The sequence below is a fragment of the Podarcis liolepis genome, assembly GCF_965112155.1.
Source record: "Podarcis liolepis genome assembly, chromosome: Z".
NCBI classification, from domain to species: Eukaryota; Metazoa; Chordata; class Lepidosauria; order Squamata; family Lacertidae; genus Podarcis; species Podarcis liolepis.
Genome location: NC_139570.1, coordinates 4,258,904 through 4,271,431, shown reverse-complemented (window position 1 = coordinate 4,271,431; position 12,528 = coordinate 4,258,904). Strand labels below are relative to the sequence as shown.

The 12,528-nt window shown below is 48.8% G+C and overlaps 1 protein-coding gene across 20 annotated transcripts in view; it reads right to left on the bottom strand.

Moving 5' to 3' along the window:
• Nucleotides 1-11,146, bottom strand: part of TAF1 (TATA-box binding protein associated factor 1) — a 45,433-nt gene extending 34,287 nt beyond the window's left edge. For 9 of the 20 annotated variants that reach the window (XM_083486179.1, XM_083486193.1, XM_083486183.1 and 6 more), the window contains exons 1-6: nucleotides 10,944-11,141; nucleotides 8,810-8,927; nucleotides 6,643-6,756; nucleotides 2,840-2,950; nucleotides 2,209-2,381; nucleotides 1,422-1,655 (exon numbers count right to left, since the gene is read on the bottom strand). In XM_083486179.1, coding sequence (XP_083342305.1) covers nucleotides 1,422-1,655; nucleotides 2,209-2,381; nucleotides 2,840-2,950; nucleotides 6,643-6,756; nucleotides 8,810-8,927; nucleotides 10,944-11,075 — 882 coding nt within the window. In that variant the 5' untranslated portion in view covers nucleotides 11,076-11,141. Of the gene's footprint in view, nucleotides 1-1,421; nucleotides 1,656-2,208; nucleotides 2,382-2,839; nucleotides 2,951-4,204; nucleotides 4,312-6,642; nucleotides 6,757-8,809; nucleotides 8,928-9,091; nucleotides 9,239-10,360; nucleotides 10,376-10,943 lie in introns of those variants that run through there. The other 11 variants (XM_083486196.1, XM_083486186.1, XM_083486197.1 and 8 more) reach the window with 4 other exon arrangements.
• Between the last annotated feature and the right edge of the window lie 1,382 nt (nucleotides 11,147-12,528).

The following is a 12,528-nucleotide window of genomic DNA, read 5'->3' as shown; positions in this document are numbered from 1 at the left end:
AAAACCAACAACAACCAGAGTCCTTTTTGTTAGGAATAACCCAGACTGAAGTTCCTAGGTGTCAGAAAAGGTTATGTATGCAACAGCTGCGGCCCATGTTTTGTTAGCCAAAAAATGCAAAGTGAGTGAGGTCCCAACTAAAGAGGATTGGCAACTTAAGGTGTCAGAAAATGCAGAACTTGCATATTTAACACATAAAATAAAAGAGCAAAAAGAACATATTTAAAGAAAAGCGGAAATCATTTATTGAATATATGGAAAATAACTATAAAGCTGAAAACGCTGGAAGCACTAAGATAAATTCAACAGAGTAAATAATTTTTTTGATAGATGTAAAATGGAAAACTGATTTGAATGGTTATAGTAAAAATATGCAGGGATGTGTAAAATGAACCATGGAAAGAGTAGAAGGAAGTCACTAGATATTTTAAAGTTTGTAAAAGGTTTATTTGGAGATGTAAAATTGAAAACTTAATAAAAATTATTTTCTAAAAAAGTGAGGTGGTAGGAGCATCTCCAGAGGACTTGGACCACCCTCAGCACTGATTTGCACTTGGCATTCGCCTTGCAGAGACTAATATTTCTCAGCCTTCCTTCTTGGTAGGAAGAGATTCAGCTGTTGTTGGCAGGGGAACCTATGTCCTACAGCAAGGCAGACAGGAATCCACAACCTCTCTTTTGAAGTAGCAAAGAGGCTGTCTGGCATGAACTACATCCCACCCCTGCTGCTGTATTCCAAAGATAAACTTTTAATGGTGCTTGGAACAGAGTCTGTCCTTGAAGCAAGTTGCTTAGCAACGAGAATCCTCCCTAGCACCAGGTGGGGCACATCTGAGGGAGGAGAGATTCAGTGTCAGCCTGTGTCTGTGAGAGTCTGTCTCTCTAATTAGATGGCTGCAGGGAGCAAAGAGGCTCTCTTCATTTCAGAGAATCCTAGAATCTTAGAGTTGGAAGGGATCCCCAGGGTCATCTAGTCCAACCCCCTGCAATGCAGGAATCTCAGCTCAAGCACCCATGACCCAACCTCTGCTTAAAAACCTCCACAGAAGGAAAGTCCACCGCCTCTTGTGGAAGTCCGTTCCACGACTGAATAGCTTTTACTGTCAGAAAGTTTTTCTGAATGTTTAGTCGGGATCTCTTTTCTTGCAACTTGAAGCCATTGCCTTGAGTCCTACCCTCCAGAGCAGGAGAAAACAAGCATGCTCCCTCTTCCATGTAACGGCCCTTAAGATATTTGAAGATGGCTGTCATATCTCCTCTCAGTCTCCTCTTTTCCAGGCTAAACAGACCCACTGATAGAGAGCTGGACTGCTGTGAAGATGCTGGAAGGCTTTCTAAGTAACTCTGCTGTGAGAGAGTAAAAGCAGCGAACACACTAACAATCCCCTACTCCATCCTCCTCTCTGCTCCCAGAAACCCACCTCATCGTCAGAAAGGCACTGCTCCGGAGGAGGAGTTGGGGCAAACTTGTACTCCCAGGACGATTTGCCTTCTGGGCCTTCCTCAGTAGCAGCTTCTCCTTTCTGGAACTGTACTTTCTGAGTTGATTTCTGGTGCTGCTTCTGCTTCTTCTTCTTCTTGAGCTTCCCATGGGCTGTGCTCCAGACAGATGGGGCATTTTTGCCAGGGTCAAAGAGGCGCAGAAATCGCAGCGCCTACAGGGAAGGACAAAGAAGGGCGCGAAGGTTGGGAGGCATAAGTGGCTGGTCTCTCTGATCACTCAGGATTGGGAGAGGAGCAGGAGACACAGAGCCATCTCAGGGCTCCGGGGGCCAAAATGGAAGATCACCGTACCTGAAATGTGCTCACCCAACAGCTTCAGTCTGCAGAACTGACACCATTGCAGCTGCTGTATAATACTTGCCCTGCCTTTACACTTTGGGAATTTACACTATGGAACTCGCTGCTAAAGCCACTTTTGCTTAGACAAGCCTACCCAAATATGTAGAATGTTGCTATGTGTTTTAATCTGTTTTTAGCTTATTGTTAAATGCAATTATATTTTGTTTTAAATAGATGTTTGTAACTATTGTTACTGATAATTTTATTGTTTTATTCCTTCTGCAAACTGTTTGAGGGGGGTTGGGGGGAGGATTTACAATCAAGTGGTATATAAATTTGTGAAATAAACAGAAGTACAGAGAGAAATCGCCCATCCTTCTACCACGAAGTGCAGCCTTTCACTCCGACTCAACCCTCAAGCCCTACCTTGCCTGGCCGGAATTCAGGGAACAGGTCTGTGGCGCTGGGCAGCTGCTCGGTGGCATCTTGCTGCATTATCCCTGCAAGCGGAAATGTAGACTTGTCTTCCTTGGACTGCTGCTCAGATTCGGAAGAGGAAATGGTGGGCAGCTGGATGGCATTCTCGCTGTCTTCATTCCCTGGAATGGAGAGCATCTCTCAGAGAGAAAAGAAAGAAAATCTCTGCTCCGTAACCTCAACATGGCAGAAAGCTAAGCCAGGCATTGAAGTGGAAAGAAGAGCAGTGTTTCAAATGGAACCTGGCTTCTTGAGAATTGCAGCTTGCATTTGGGACAAAAGTGGTGTGGGGCAGGGCAAGGGAAGAGTCACACAGAATCCTCTTGGACATGCCCAAAGCCACACTGACCCTGCACTAAAGAAGTCTGAATGACCCAGATCTAGTTCTCCCACTACCAGTAGATTCTGTGACTGTCGAGCTATTGCGCAACCATAAATCCTTAACGTAATGAGATGAGAGCTAGGTGTTACAATGAAAAATAACAGGTGGAGTACAGTGTGCTTGTTTTGCTCCCGTATACCTTCTGCTCGCCCCTGACTCTAGAGGGCTCACAGTCACATCCCATGAGTGCATACGCACCAAAATAAGTTGTGTCCTGTTCCTCGGCCTCCTTCACCAGCGCTGGAGGTGGTGGCGAAGGAGCCATCAGCCTGGAACTGGTTTCTTCAGAGCCAGAAACAGAAACACCACCTAAGGAAGAAAGGAGGGAACTCAATGATGGGCAGCCCTTCCATCTCATCCCACCTCCAGTTCGTTGTCCTTGTTAAAAGCTACCAGAATTAACATTCCAAGAAGACCCAGGCATCCTCCATCATCTTCTATTCCCACATAATTCCCCAAACTCAACTAGTTATTTCTGTAATTTTTAGATTTCCTGTGGGGAAGGGCTGAGGACCATCTGCTTTGCATGAAGAACACCTCAGTGTCAATCCCCAGCATCGCTAGGTATGGCTGCGATAGGCCTAATTTGAAACCCTGGAGAGCCACTGCTAGTCCATGTAGACAATACTGAGAAAGATGGAGCTATGGTCTAAGGCAGCTTCCTATGACCCCAAATAATAATAATAATGATAATTTTTTATTTATACCCTGCCCCCACCTAGCCAAGACCAGGCTCAGGGCGGCTAACAACCAATAATAAAAACAAGTTGATTAAAATACAATTTAAAAAGATTAAAATACATTAAAACATTAGGATGTAGCCTCTTCACCGGAGGAGAAAGGAAAAAGAAAGAGGGGGAGGGAACCAAACTGATTCTAAGCCAAAGGCAAGGTGGAACAACTCTGTCTTACAGGCCCTACGGAAAGAAATCAGATCCCGCAGGGCCCTGGTCTCATGAGACAGAGCGTTCCACCAGGCCGGAGCCAGTGTTGAGAAGGCCCTGGCTCTGGTTGAGGCTAATCTAACTTCCTTAGGGCCCGGGACCTCTAGGGTGTTGCTATATATGGACCTTAAGGTCCTCCGTGGGGCATACCGGGAGAGGCGGTCCCGTAGGTACGAGGGTCCTAGGCCATGGAGGGCTTTAAAGGTCAAAAGCAGCACCTTAAATCTGACCCTGTACTCCACCGGGAGCCAGTGCAGCTGGAAAAGCACTGGGTGAATATGCTCCCATGGCAGAGACCCCGTGAGGAGCCTCGCTGCAGCATTCTGCATCCGCTGGAGTTTCTGGGACAGCTTCAAGGGCAGCACCGCATAGAGCAAATTACAGTAGTCAAGCCTGGAGGCGACCGTTGCATGGATCACTGTGGCCAGGTTGAGGCAGGAAAGGTAAGGGACCAAATGCTTGATGCGGCAAAGGTGGAAAAATGTCGCCTTGGCTGTTGCTGTAACCTGCGTCCCCATGGAAAGGGAGGCATCAAGGATTACACCCAAACTCTTAACGGAAGGCAGTGGCACTAATTGGGCCCCTGCAAGAGAAGGGAGTTGGTCCCTCATCCCCATACCATCTCGACCCAGCCAGAGGACCTCTGTCGTCGAAGGATTTGGTTTCAATCAGCTCCCACGAAACCATCCAGCCACAGCTTCCAAACATCTGGATCCAGGATCCAGGCAGTATGGCCATCCATCAGCAGATAGAGCTGAGTGTCATCAGCATATTGGTGACAGCCCAGCCCAAAGCTCTGGACAATCTGGGCAAGGGGGCGCATAAGAATGTTAAAAAGCATCGGGGAGAGGATTGCGCCCTGCGGCACTCCAAAGACCAAGGAGTGGCGCAACGACATCTCCCTCCCACCCTCTGTCCCCGACCAGAGATAAAAGAGCACAGCCATTTACGGGCTATGCCCTGCATCCCCACGTCAGCAAGGTGGTGGTCCAAAAGATCGTGATCGACCATGTCAAAGGCTGCTGACAAATCTAAGAGAATCAGCAGTCCCGACCCGCCTCGATCCAGTTGTCTGCGGAGATCATCTATTAGGGCAACCAGAGCCGTCTCAGTCCCAAAACCAGGACGGAATCCGGACTGAAATGGATCTAGTGCTCGCTTCGGCAGCACATATACTAAAATTGGAACGATAAAGCCGATGTTTCCTCCAGAAACCTACCTAGCTGTTCTGCAACTGCTCTCTCAATTACCTTACCCAGATATGGGAGATTTGAAACTGGGCGGTAATTGGATAGATCTAAAGGATCTAGTGAAGTTTTCTTTAAGAGCGGACACACCATTGCTTCCTTCAGCTCCCCTGGGAATATCCCCGTGCCAAGGGAAAAATTGATAATTTCAACCAGGGGAGTCCATGTGATATCTGGGCATGCCCTAATCAGCCAAGATGGGCACGGATCGAGGAGGCAGGTGGTGGGCCTACCAGCTTGGAGGAGTCTATCCACATCAGCAGGGAGTATCCGATCGAAATGGTCCAACACTGGACCCGAAGACAGTCGGGGGGCCTCCAGTTCTGTCACTGTATCTAAATTGGCAGGGAGGTCATGGCAGAGCAACAGGACTTTCTCCGCAAAAAAGCTCGCAAATGCCTCACAGCTGTGGGTCGAATTTGTGCTTAAATTTGGTTGTCCTCCTAAGGACATTATTGACCTAATTATTCTAAAAAGTTGTGCTGGGCGAGAACTAGCGGATGCAATGGAGGCTGCAAAGTAAGATTTCTTAGCAGCTTTCATAGCCATCTCATAAGCTTTCATAAGCGTCCTATAAGATATTCTTGAAGCTCCGTCACAAGTCCGTTGCCATACTCGCTCTAGCCATCTGAGATCCCGCTTCATTTTCCAGAGCTCCTCGGTAAACCAAGGGGCCCGGTTTCAATCTTGGCTTTCAGAGCATAGTGATCAGACCATGGCACTTCCACAGGGGGTGGGGGGAGCATGATCACATCTATGCCAGCACCAAAGATCAAATCAAAGGGCAGCAGGTTGGGAATGTGCATAAGCACAACCAACATCACAACTCAGCCTGAACTTCCAATATAAGGCTGGGATACAGTGCAAAGAAATCCACTGAATAAATAAATGGCACAACACAGACCAGGCAGAATTCATTTGGATTACAGCAGCCCAATGCAACCCTCGAGGGCCCCCAGACGACGGGTAATAGATCAGTGGTAGATCACCTGCCTTGCATGCAGAAGCTCCCTGGTTCAGTTCCTGGCATCTCCAGGGGTATTTGATAGAGACTCCTTGGCTGAAACCCCAGAGAGCGGCTGCCAGCCAGGGAAGATAATACCGAGTTAGGTGGGCCAGGCGCCTGGCCCAACATAAAGCATTGTTGGAGATTAATAATAATAATAATAATAATAATAATAATAATAATAATAATTTATATCCCACCCTCCCCAGCCAAAGCTGGGCTCAGAGCGGCTAACAACAGTAAAAATAGCACAGTTTACATAAAATCACAGTCAATTTATTGAAATACATTCTAAAATCAATTTAGTCATGGTAAGTAGCCACTGATTGCCTCATCTTCCATGGTCTGGCCGTGTGAAAGAAGGTTGTCCTTTGGCTAGCCAAGCCTGAGACATATTTGCAAGTGATGACTTCAGACAGAAAAATGTGAAAGAATCCAAGGGAACTAGCCACTTTCTCTTTTTAAAAAACCTTTTCCCTATTCCCCACAGCTGAGACACCTGCTATGGGAATGGAAAGGCCTAGGGCTAAAACATCCAATTAATGCAATCTTCATTACCATCAGCTCCTGTAACAGGGGCCAAGGTGGGCAGAGCAATGGAAAAGCATACTATGCAAGACTGACTCCGTTGATAAAATGTTTACCAGGAGCAGAAACCAGGGTTGCAATTATTAAAGGTATAGGACTCTAAAGAAGAAGAGCAAGAGAGAACCAGCACGGACATCAGGGCAGCAGGAACCAGCTTGATTAGAAAAATATCAGTTATGCCAAAGGCGACAGAGAAAACCATCTGCCACCGCTTACCTGCCCTCACAACTAGCTGAGGGCTGCATACCGCCTGCCCACTGTGGACATCATCTTCAACCAGCTCGGTAATGTCAGAATAATCAACAGCATTGTCATTACTCTTAACCCAGCCTAGTGGTGGAGGGAGAAACAGAAAACACAGCAAAATTACAGATCCAGCAGGCAACACCTTTTTCCTATCACAGCTTCTGCACCCACATTCATGAAGGACGTGGGAAAAAGGAGTATGGCTTTCGCAGGAGTATCCTAAGCCTCATTCCCACCAGCAACTAGACATGATGATAAAAGCAAAAGTGTAATATGTCCTGCTAAGGAACAGATGGTTGTTATTATGTCTTCATATGTAAAAACACAGAATTCAAAGAGGGTGCACTTTCTTTTTCCCATGACTGTAAGGGAAACACCAAGGCAAGGAATGGGTGGGAGGGAGAGAGGAATACAATATTTAATTCACAGAATATGAACAAACCAGGTGCAGATAACAAATCACATAGAAGCTGTTGGCATAGGGCTTGTGCCAAGCATGTGCAGCTCCCCAAGCATGTAGGTTCATGGCAGTGCAGTTTGTGCTGGAAGAAATTCAGTCAGACTCCAACTTTTCAGTCAGTTCAGTACTTACTGACAGTCCAAAGCATTAAGACAGTTTCACTGTATACATAAAGTACAGGCTTCCACTAGATCCCTGGTAGAAGGTGAGGGTTTCAAATGCAAAGCAAGTAGAACTCACAGCATGCATAGCTTTCTCAAAGCAAACCGAACAGACAATGTACAAACTCTCTCTTAATATACTAAAGAATGACCATAACCTTGGCTGGTTGCCAGGTCACAGTGACCTTCAAACACCAATCACAAGATCTGCAGGTGCAAGATAAGGGAAGCCATGCACCAATTTTTTCTGAACAGCAATTAAAGGAACCACAACACATAGGAACCATCACATATAAACCCCTTCAGTCCCAGTGCAGAATATCAGCTCCCCTGATGGAATCCAGTTTAGCACTAACTTTTGTTCCACTGGCATAAGGATTTATGCTTAGACATCTGATTTCTGCCTATTACATGTGGCTACTTACTACCAGACAAGCATTTACAAGATTATAGCCTGTAAAAAGAAGATCTGAGAGGGAGTCCTGGCAAAACCTAAGCTCTGCCTAGGCATCTAACAAAACACTAAAATTAACAGAAGAGTAGCATCTTTATCTGTCCCTTGCATCATCAATCTATGAGAAGATCAAACCCAGAGGAGAGCATGACCTTAACAAAACTGATCGACAAAGAAAAAGGTTTTAAGCTCTTCTAAAAGAAATCTGGGAGGGAACCAAATACATCTCTGGGGAAGGGGAGAGTTGGAGCCACAAACAAAAAGAAAGTCCCATCACATGTGGCTATTTCCTCTCAGGTAAGACTTTACAAGATTGCAACCTGAGGTATATAATTTCATCCATTTCTTCCTGAAGCATCTGTGCTAATTGTATATAACGTTGTGCTATTGTATTGGGGGCTGGCAGGTGGCGCTGTGGGTTAAATCACAGAGCCTAGCACTTGCCCATTAGAAGGTCGGCGGTTCAAATCCCCACCACAGGGTGAGCTCCCATTGCTCGGTCCCTGCTCCTGCCAACCTAGCAGTTCGAAAGGACATCAAAAGTGCAAGTACCGCTCCGGCAGGAAGGTAAACAGCGTTTCCGTGCGCTGCTCTGGTTCGCCAGAAGCGACTTAGTCATGCTGGCCACATGACCCAGAAGCTGTATGCCGGCTCCCTCAGCCAATAAAGCAAGATGAGCGCCGCAACCCCAGAGTCGGTCACGACTGGACCTAAGGTCAGGGGTCCCTTTACCTTTACCTAGCAGAAGATGCCACTTTGCTACTAAGTCTAGCCATTGCTTGCAGATGCTGAGCAAGCATCACTAAAGCATCAACCAGCTGGACCTCTTTTTAATACACAAACAGGAGTCATCCCAGATCCTGAGACCAAAGCCCTTCTTCTACCCTAGACTTCCCCAACCTGGTGCCCTCCACATTCTGTTGCACCAAAAGTACCATCTTCCTTGACCATTGGCTGTGCGGGCTAGAGCTGATGTGAGCTGGATTCCAACAACATGTGGGAGACACCAGGTTGGAGAAGGCTGTTCTACCCCAGACCCCCAAGGCAAAAAGGTTATCTCACCTTCCTCATCCATCAGGACTTCATCTACCACAGAAGCATCATATTCACCGGCTGTGGCTTCGGTTATGTCGCTCCCCAGATCCATTGCCCCTAGATCAGCCAAAGGTTTTTTTGTTTCCTGGGAGAAAGAAAGAGAACAGAAGTTGGTCAGAAGTGGAAGGAAAGACAGTAATATGGAGTAGAGTTGGGAAGGCATAACTGTAAAGTTATTAGGAGGACAAAGCAGTAAGTTGCACTGCAGATAACATCTAGCCACACTGCACTATTAACAGAAATGCATACCTGGGAGCTATACAAGATGTGACAGTAGTTTTGATGGCTGAGCACATTTTGTATGCAGGAGGCCCCAGATCCAGTCTTCAGTATCTCCAGTTAAAAAGATGCAATGCTGAAAAAAATCTCTGGAGAACCACTGCTAGTTAAAGCAGATAGTACTGGTTTAGAAGAACCAGAGGTCTCATTTGATATAAGACTGTTTCATATGGAAGGTGGGGGGGGGAGCACTATGGGCTCAGTGACAAGACCTCAGTGACATTCAGTCTTTGGCATCTCAGACTGAAGGACAAGTGGGGAAAAAATCCTTCTCTGCCTGGAATATCTTGCAGAGGTACTACCAGTTACAGCAGATGCACAGCTGCAAGAAGAATGTGTGTGTGTGTGTGTTTCAATAGCAGGGAAAGGGGCTTCTAATTAACGCTTTGTCCAATGCTGTAGCTTTAATCAGCTTCAATCAGCTATGCTTGTTAGAAAAGGCTCCCATGCACTCATGCAGGAACTTTTCCAGCCCCTTCTTGAAATGTCAAGGTCAAACCAGGAGGCTTCAGTACACAAAGCACATCCTCCAACACCAAACCATTGGTCCACCTAGTCCACCATTTGCTATTAATGTGATTGGCTCTCCAGGCTTTCAGGCAGGAACTCTCCAATCCTTACATTGAGATGTCAGGGATTGATGGAAGAGGGGGAGAGGGTTTTTTGATGGGGGAGGGGGAGGGGCTTCTGCACACAGAGCACATGCTCCAGAACCAGACCAGTGGTCCCCCCAGCCCAGAATTCTCCATGCTTGCTGGAAGTGGCTCTGCACTCCCTCAGACAGGAACATTCCCAGCCCCACTTTTCAATGTCAGGGGCTGAACTGGGGAAGGGGGCTTCTGTACACAGAGCACATGCTCCAAAACCAAACCAGTGGTGCCCCCCCTGCCCCCAGGGGGCAGGGGCGGGGGGGACAGAAGAAAAGAGAAGAGGAAAGCAAATCTTCAGCCACCAGCGGTGTCTATGTATCATCCAGAAAGTAAAGCCGGAGAAAATGTAAATTTAGAACAGAAATTTTCCCTCTGAAAAAGAAGAATCCCCCCCCCCTTGAAAAAGAGGGCACATGACAACCCTAGATATTTGCTACGCTTTTCTGCAGGAGCTCTCCCAGTCCTTCCTGGCGACTGAGGAAGAGCTCTTCCCCATGCGGAGCAAGCCCCCTAACTATGGAGCTCCGGTCCCGGGGCGGCTGCTCGGAGAGTAGCGAGCCCCAGCCCCCTGCCTCCGAGAGGAGCCCACCTCGTCGAAGAGCTCTTCCCCATGCGGAGCAAGCCCCCTAACTATGGAGCTCCGGTCCCGGGGCAGCTGCTCGGAGAGTAGCGAGCCCCAGCCCCCTGCCTCCGAGAGGAGCCCACCTCGTCGAAGAGCTCTTCCCCATGCGGAGCAAGCCCCCTAACTATGGAGCTCCGGTCCCGGGGCAGCTGCTCGGAGAGTAGCGAGCCCCAGCCCCCTGCCTCCGAGAGGAGCCCACCTCGTCGAAGAGCTCTTCCCCATGCGGAGCAAGCCCCCTAACTATGGAGCTCCGGTCCCGGGGCAGCTGCTCGGAGAGTAGCGAGCCCCAGCCCCCTGCCTCCGAGAGGAGCCCACCTCGTCGAAGAGCTCTTCCCCATGCGGAGCAAGCCCCCTAACTATGGAGCTCCGGTCCCGGGGCAGCTGCTCCGAGAGTAGCGAGCCCCAGCCCCCTGCCTCGTCGAAGAGCTCTTCCCCATGCAGAGCAAGCCCCCTAGCTATGGAGCTCCGGTCCCGGGGCGGCTGCTCGGAGAGTAGCGAGCCCCAGCCCCCTGCCCAGCGCCCAGCCCCCTGCCCCCCAAGAGGAGCCCACCTCGTCGAAGAGCTCTTCTCCCTCGAGCTGGCCGTGGTCGTTAATGTTGCCGAAGTGGAATGCGGCAGGCTTGGCTGCTGCTGCTGCCGCCGCCGCCGCCGCCGCCGCTTCCTCGCTGTCCGTGTCTGACATCTCCGCCAAGCGGTATCTGCAGGTGCCGCCTCCAACAGCGCCATTTATTTCAACTCAGGTTTGTTTATATCGGAAGCGGAAGTTGCGCCGTGTCTCGCCGCATCCATAGAGAGCAGCCATGAGGGTAGAGCGGCGCTAGACTAGCGAGTTTGCCGTGGGACGGGACGCGGGAGGCCTGTGAAGGACGGGGAGGCGTGGCTTCCCACTACGCCGGGCTGAGCGAAATGAATGAGCGCTGGCACAGCTCAAGTCGGCAGAGCGAGCGCGGGTTGCGGGCTGCAGCCCCCGCGCTGGGAGAATAGATTTATTCCGGGACCCTTGTAGTCCCTTACAGCTCTTTTGGTTTTATAAATGAATCTTTTGTTACATCACACCATCTCCCACGAGGAGCTCTCAAGTGGCGAAGTTGCTGCTGACGGTGCTCCTAGTCTATCCTCTACACACAACCCCACTAAGTAGGGGATTATATGTGGGGAAACCCAGGACTTTCTCCCAACCTGCATGCAGTTAACCTGTGGAACTCCGACACAATGATGTGGCAACAAATTCTTACTCAAGACTGCTTTTAAAGGGGGGGGGGGACGCTGCAATCCTAAACTTCCATACCTGGGAGTAAGCCCCATTTAATTCAATAGCACTTACCTCCGAGGAGGCATGCTTATGCTTGCACTACTGAAACATGTTCCACGAGGTGGCAGCAACATAGCTGTCAACCTTTCTCTTTTCTTCCGAGGAACCCTTTTCGGAATAAGGGACTTTCCCTTAAAAAAAGGAAAACGTTGACAGCTATGGCAGGAAGAAGGGGGCAGCAGCAGGCTTGGGACGAAATCAGAGCTTACCTAGCTTAACGCAATACCAGTGGTTTACCCGGAAAGATGAAATTAGGCAGCTGAAACAGTGAACAGAAGCACTGCACACTACTTTAACTTACAGGGCCACAGATGCCTGCTGGTATTTTTATATTCATTGTAAACCACTGTGCTAATTTGTTTTGAAGAGCAGGTGGTGTGTGAGGGGGTAATTTAAAAAATACAACGGGCTACTGCAGGGTGGTAGACTGGATGGACATTTGGCCTGACCCAGCATAGTTCTTGTGCTCTTAAGGGAAGACAGAATAGATTTGCATCCACGTAAAGGTAAAGGGACCCCTGACCACTAGGTCCAGTCATGACCGACGCTGGGGTTGCGGCGCTCATCTCGCTTTATTGGTCGAGGGAGCCAGCATACAGCTTCCGGGTCATGTGGCCAGCATGACTAAGCCGCTTCTGGCAAACCAGAGCGGAAACGCCGTTTACCTTCCCACCGGAACAGTACCTACTTGTCTACTTGCACTTTGACGTGCTTTCAAACTGCTAATTGGCAGGAGCAGGGACTGAGCAATGGGAGCTCACCCCGTCATGGGGATTTGAACTGCTGAAGGTCGGCAAGTTCTAGGCTCTGTGGTTTAACCCAC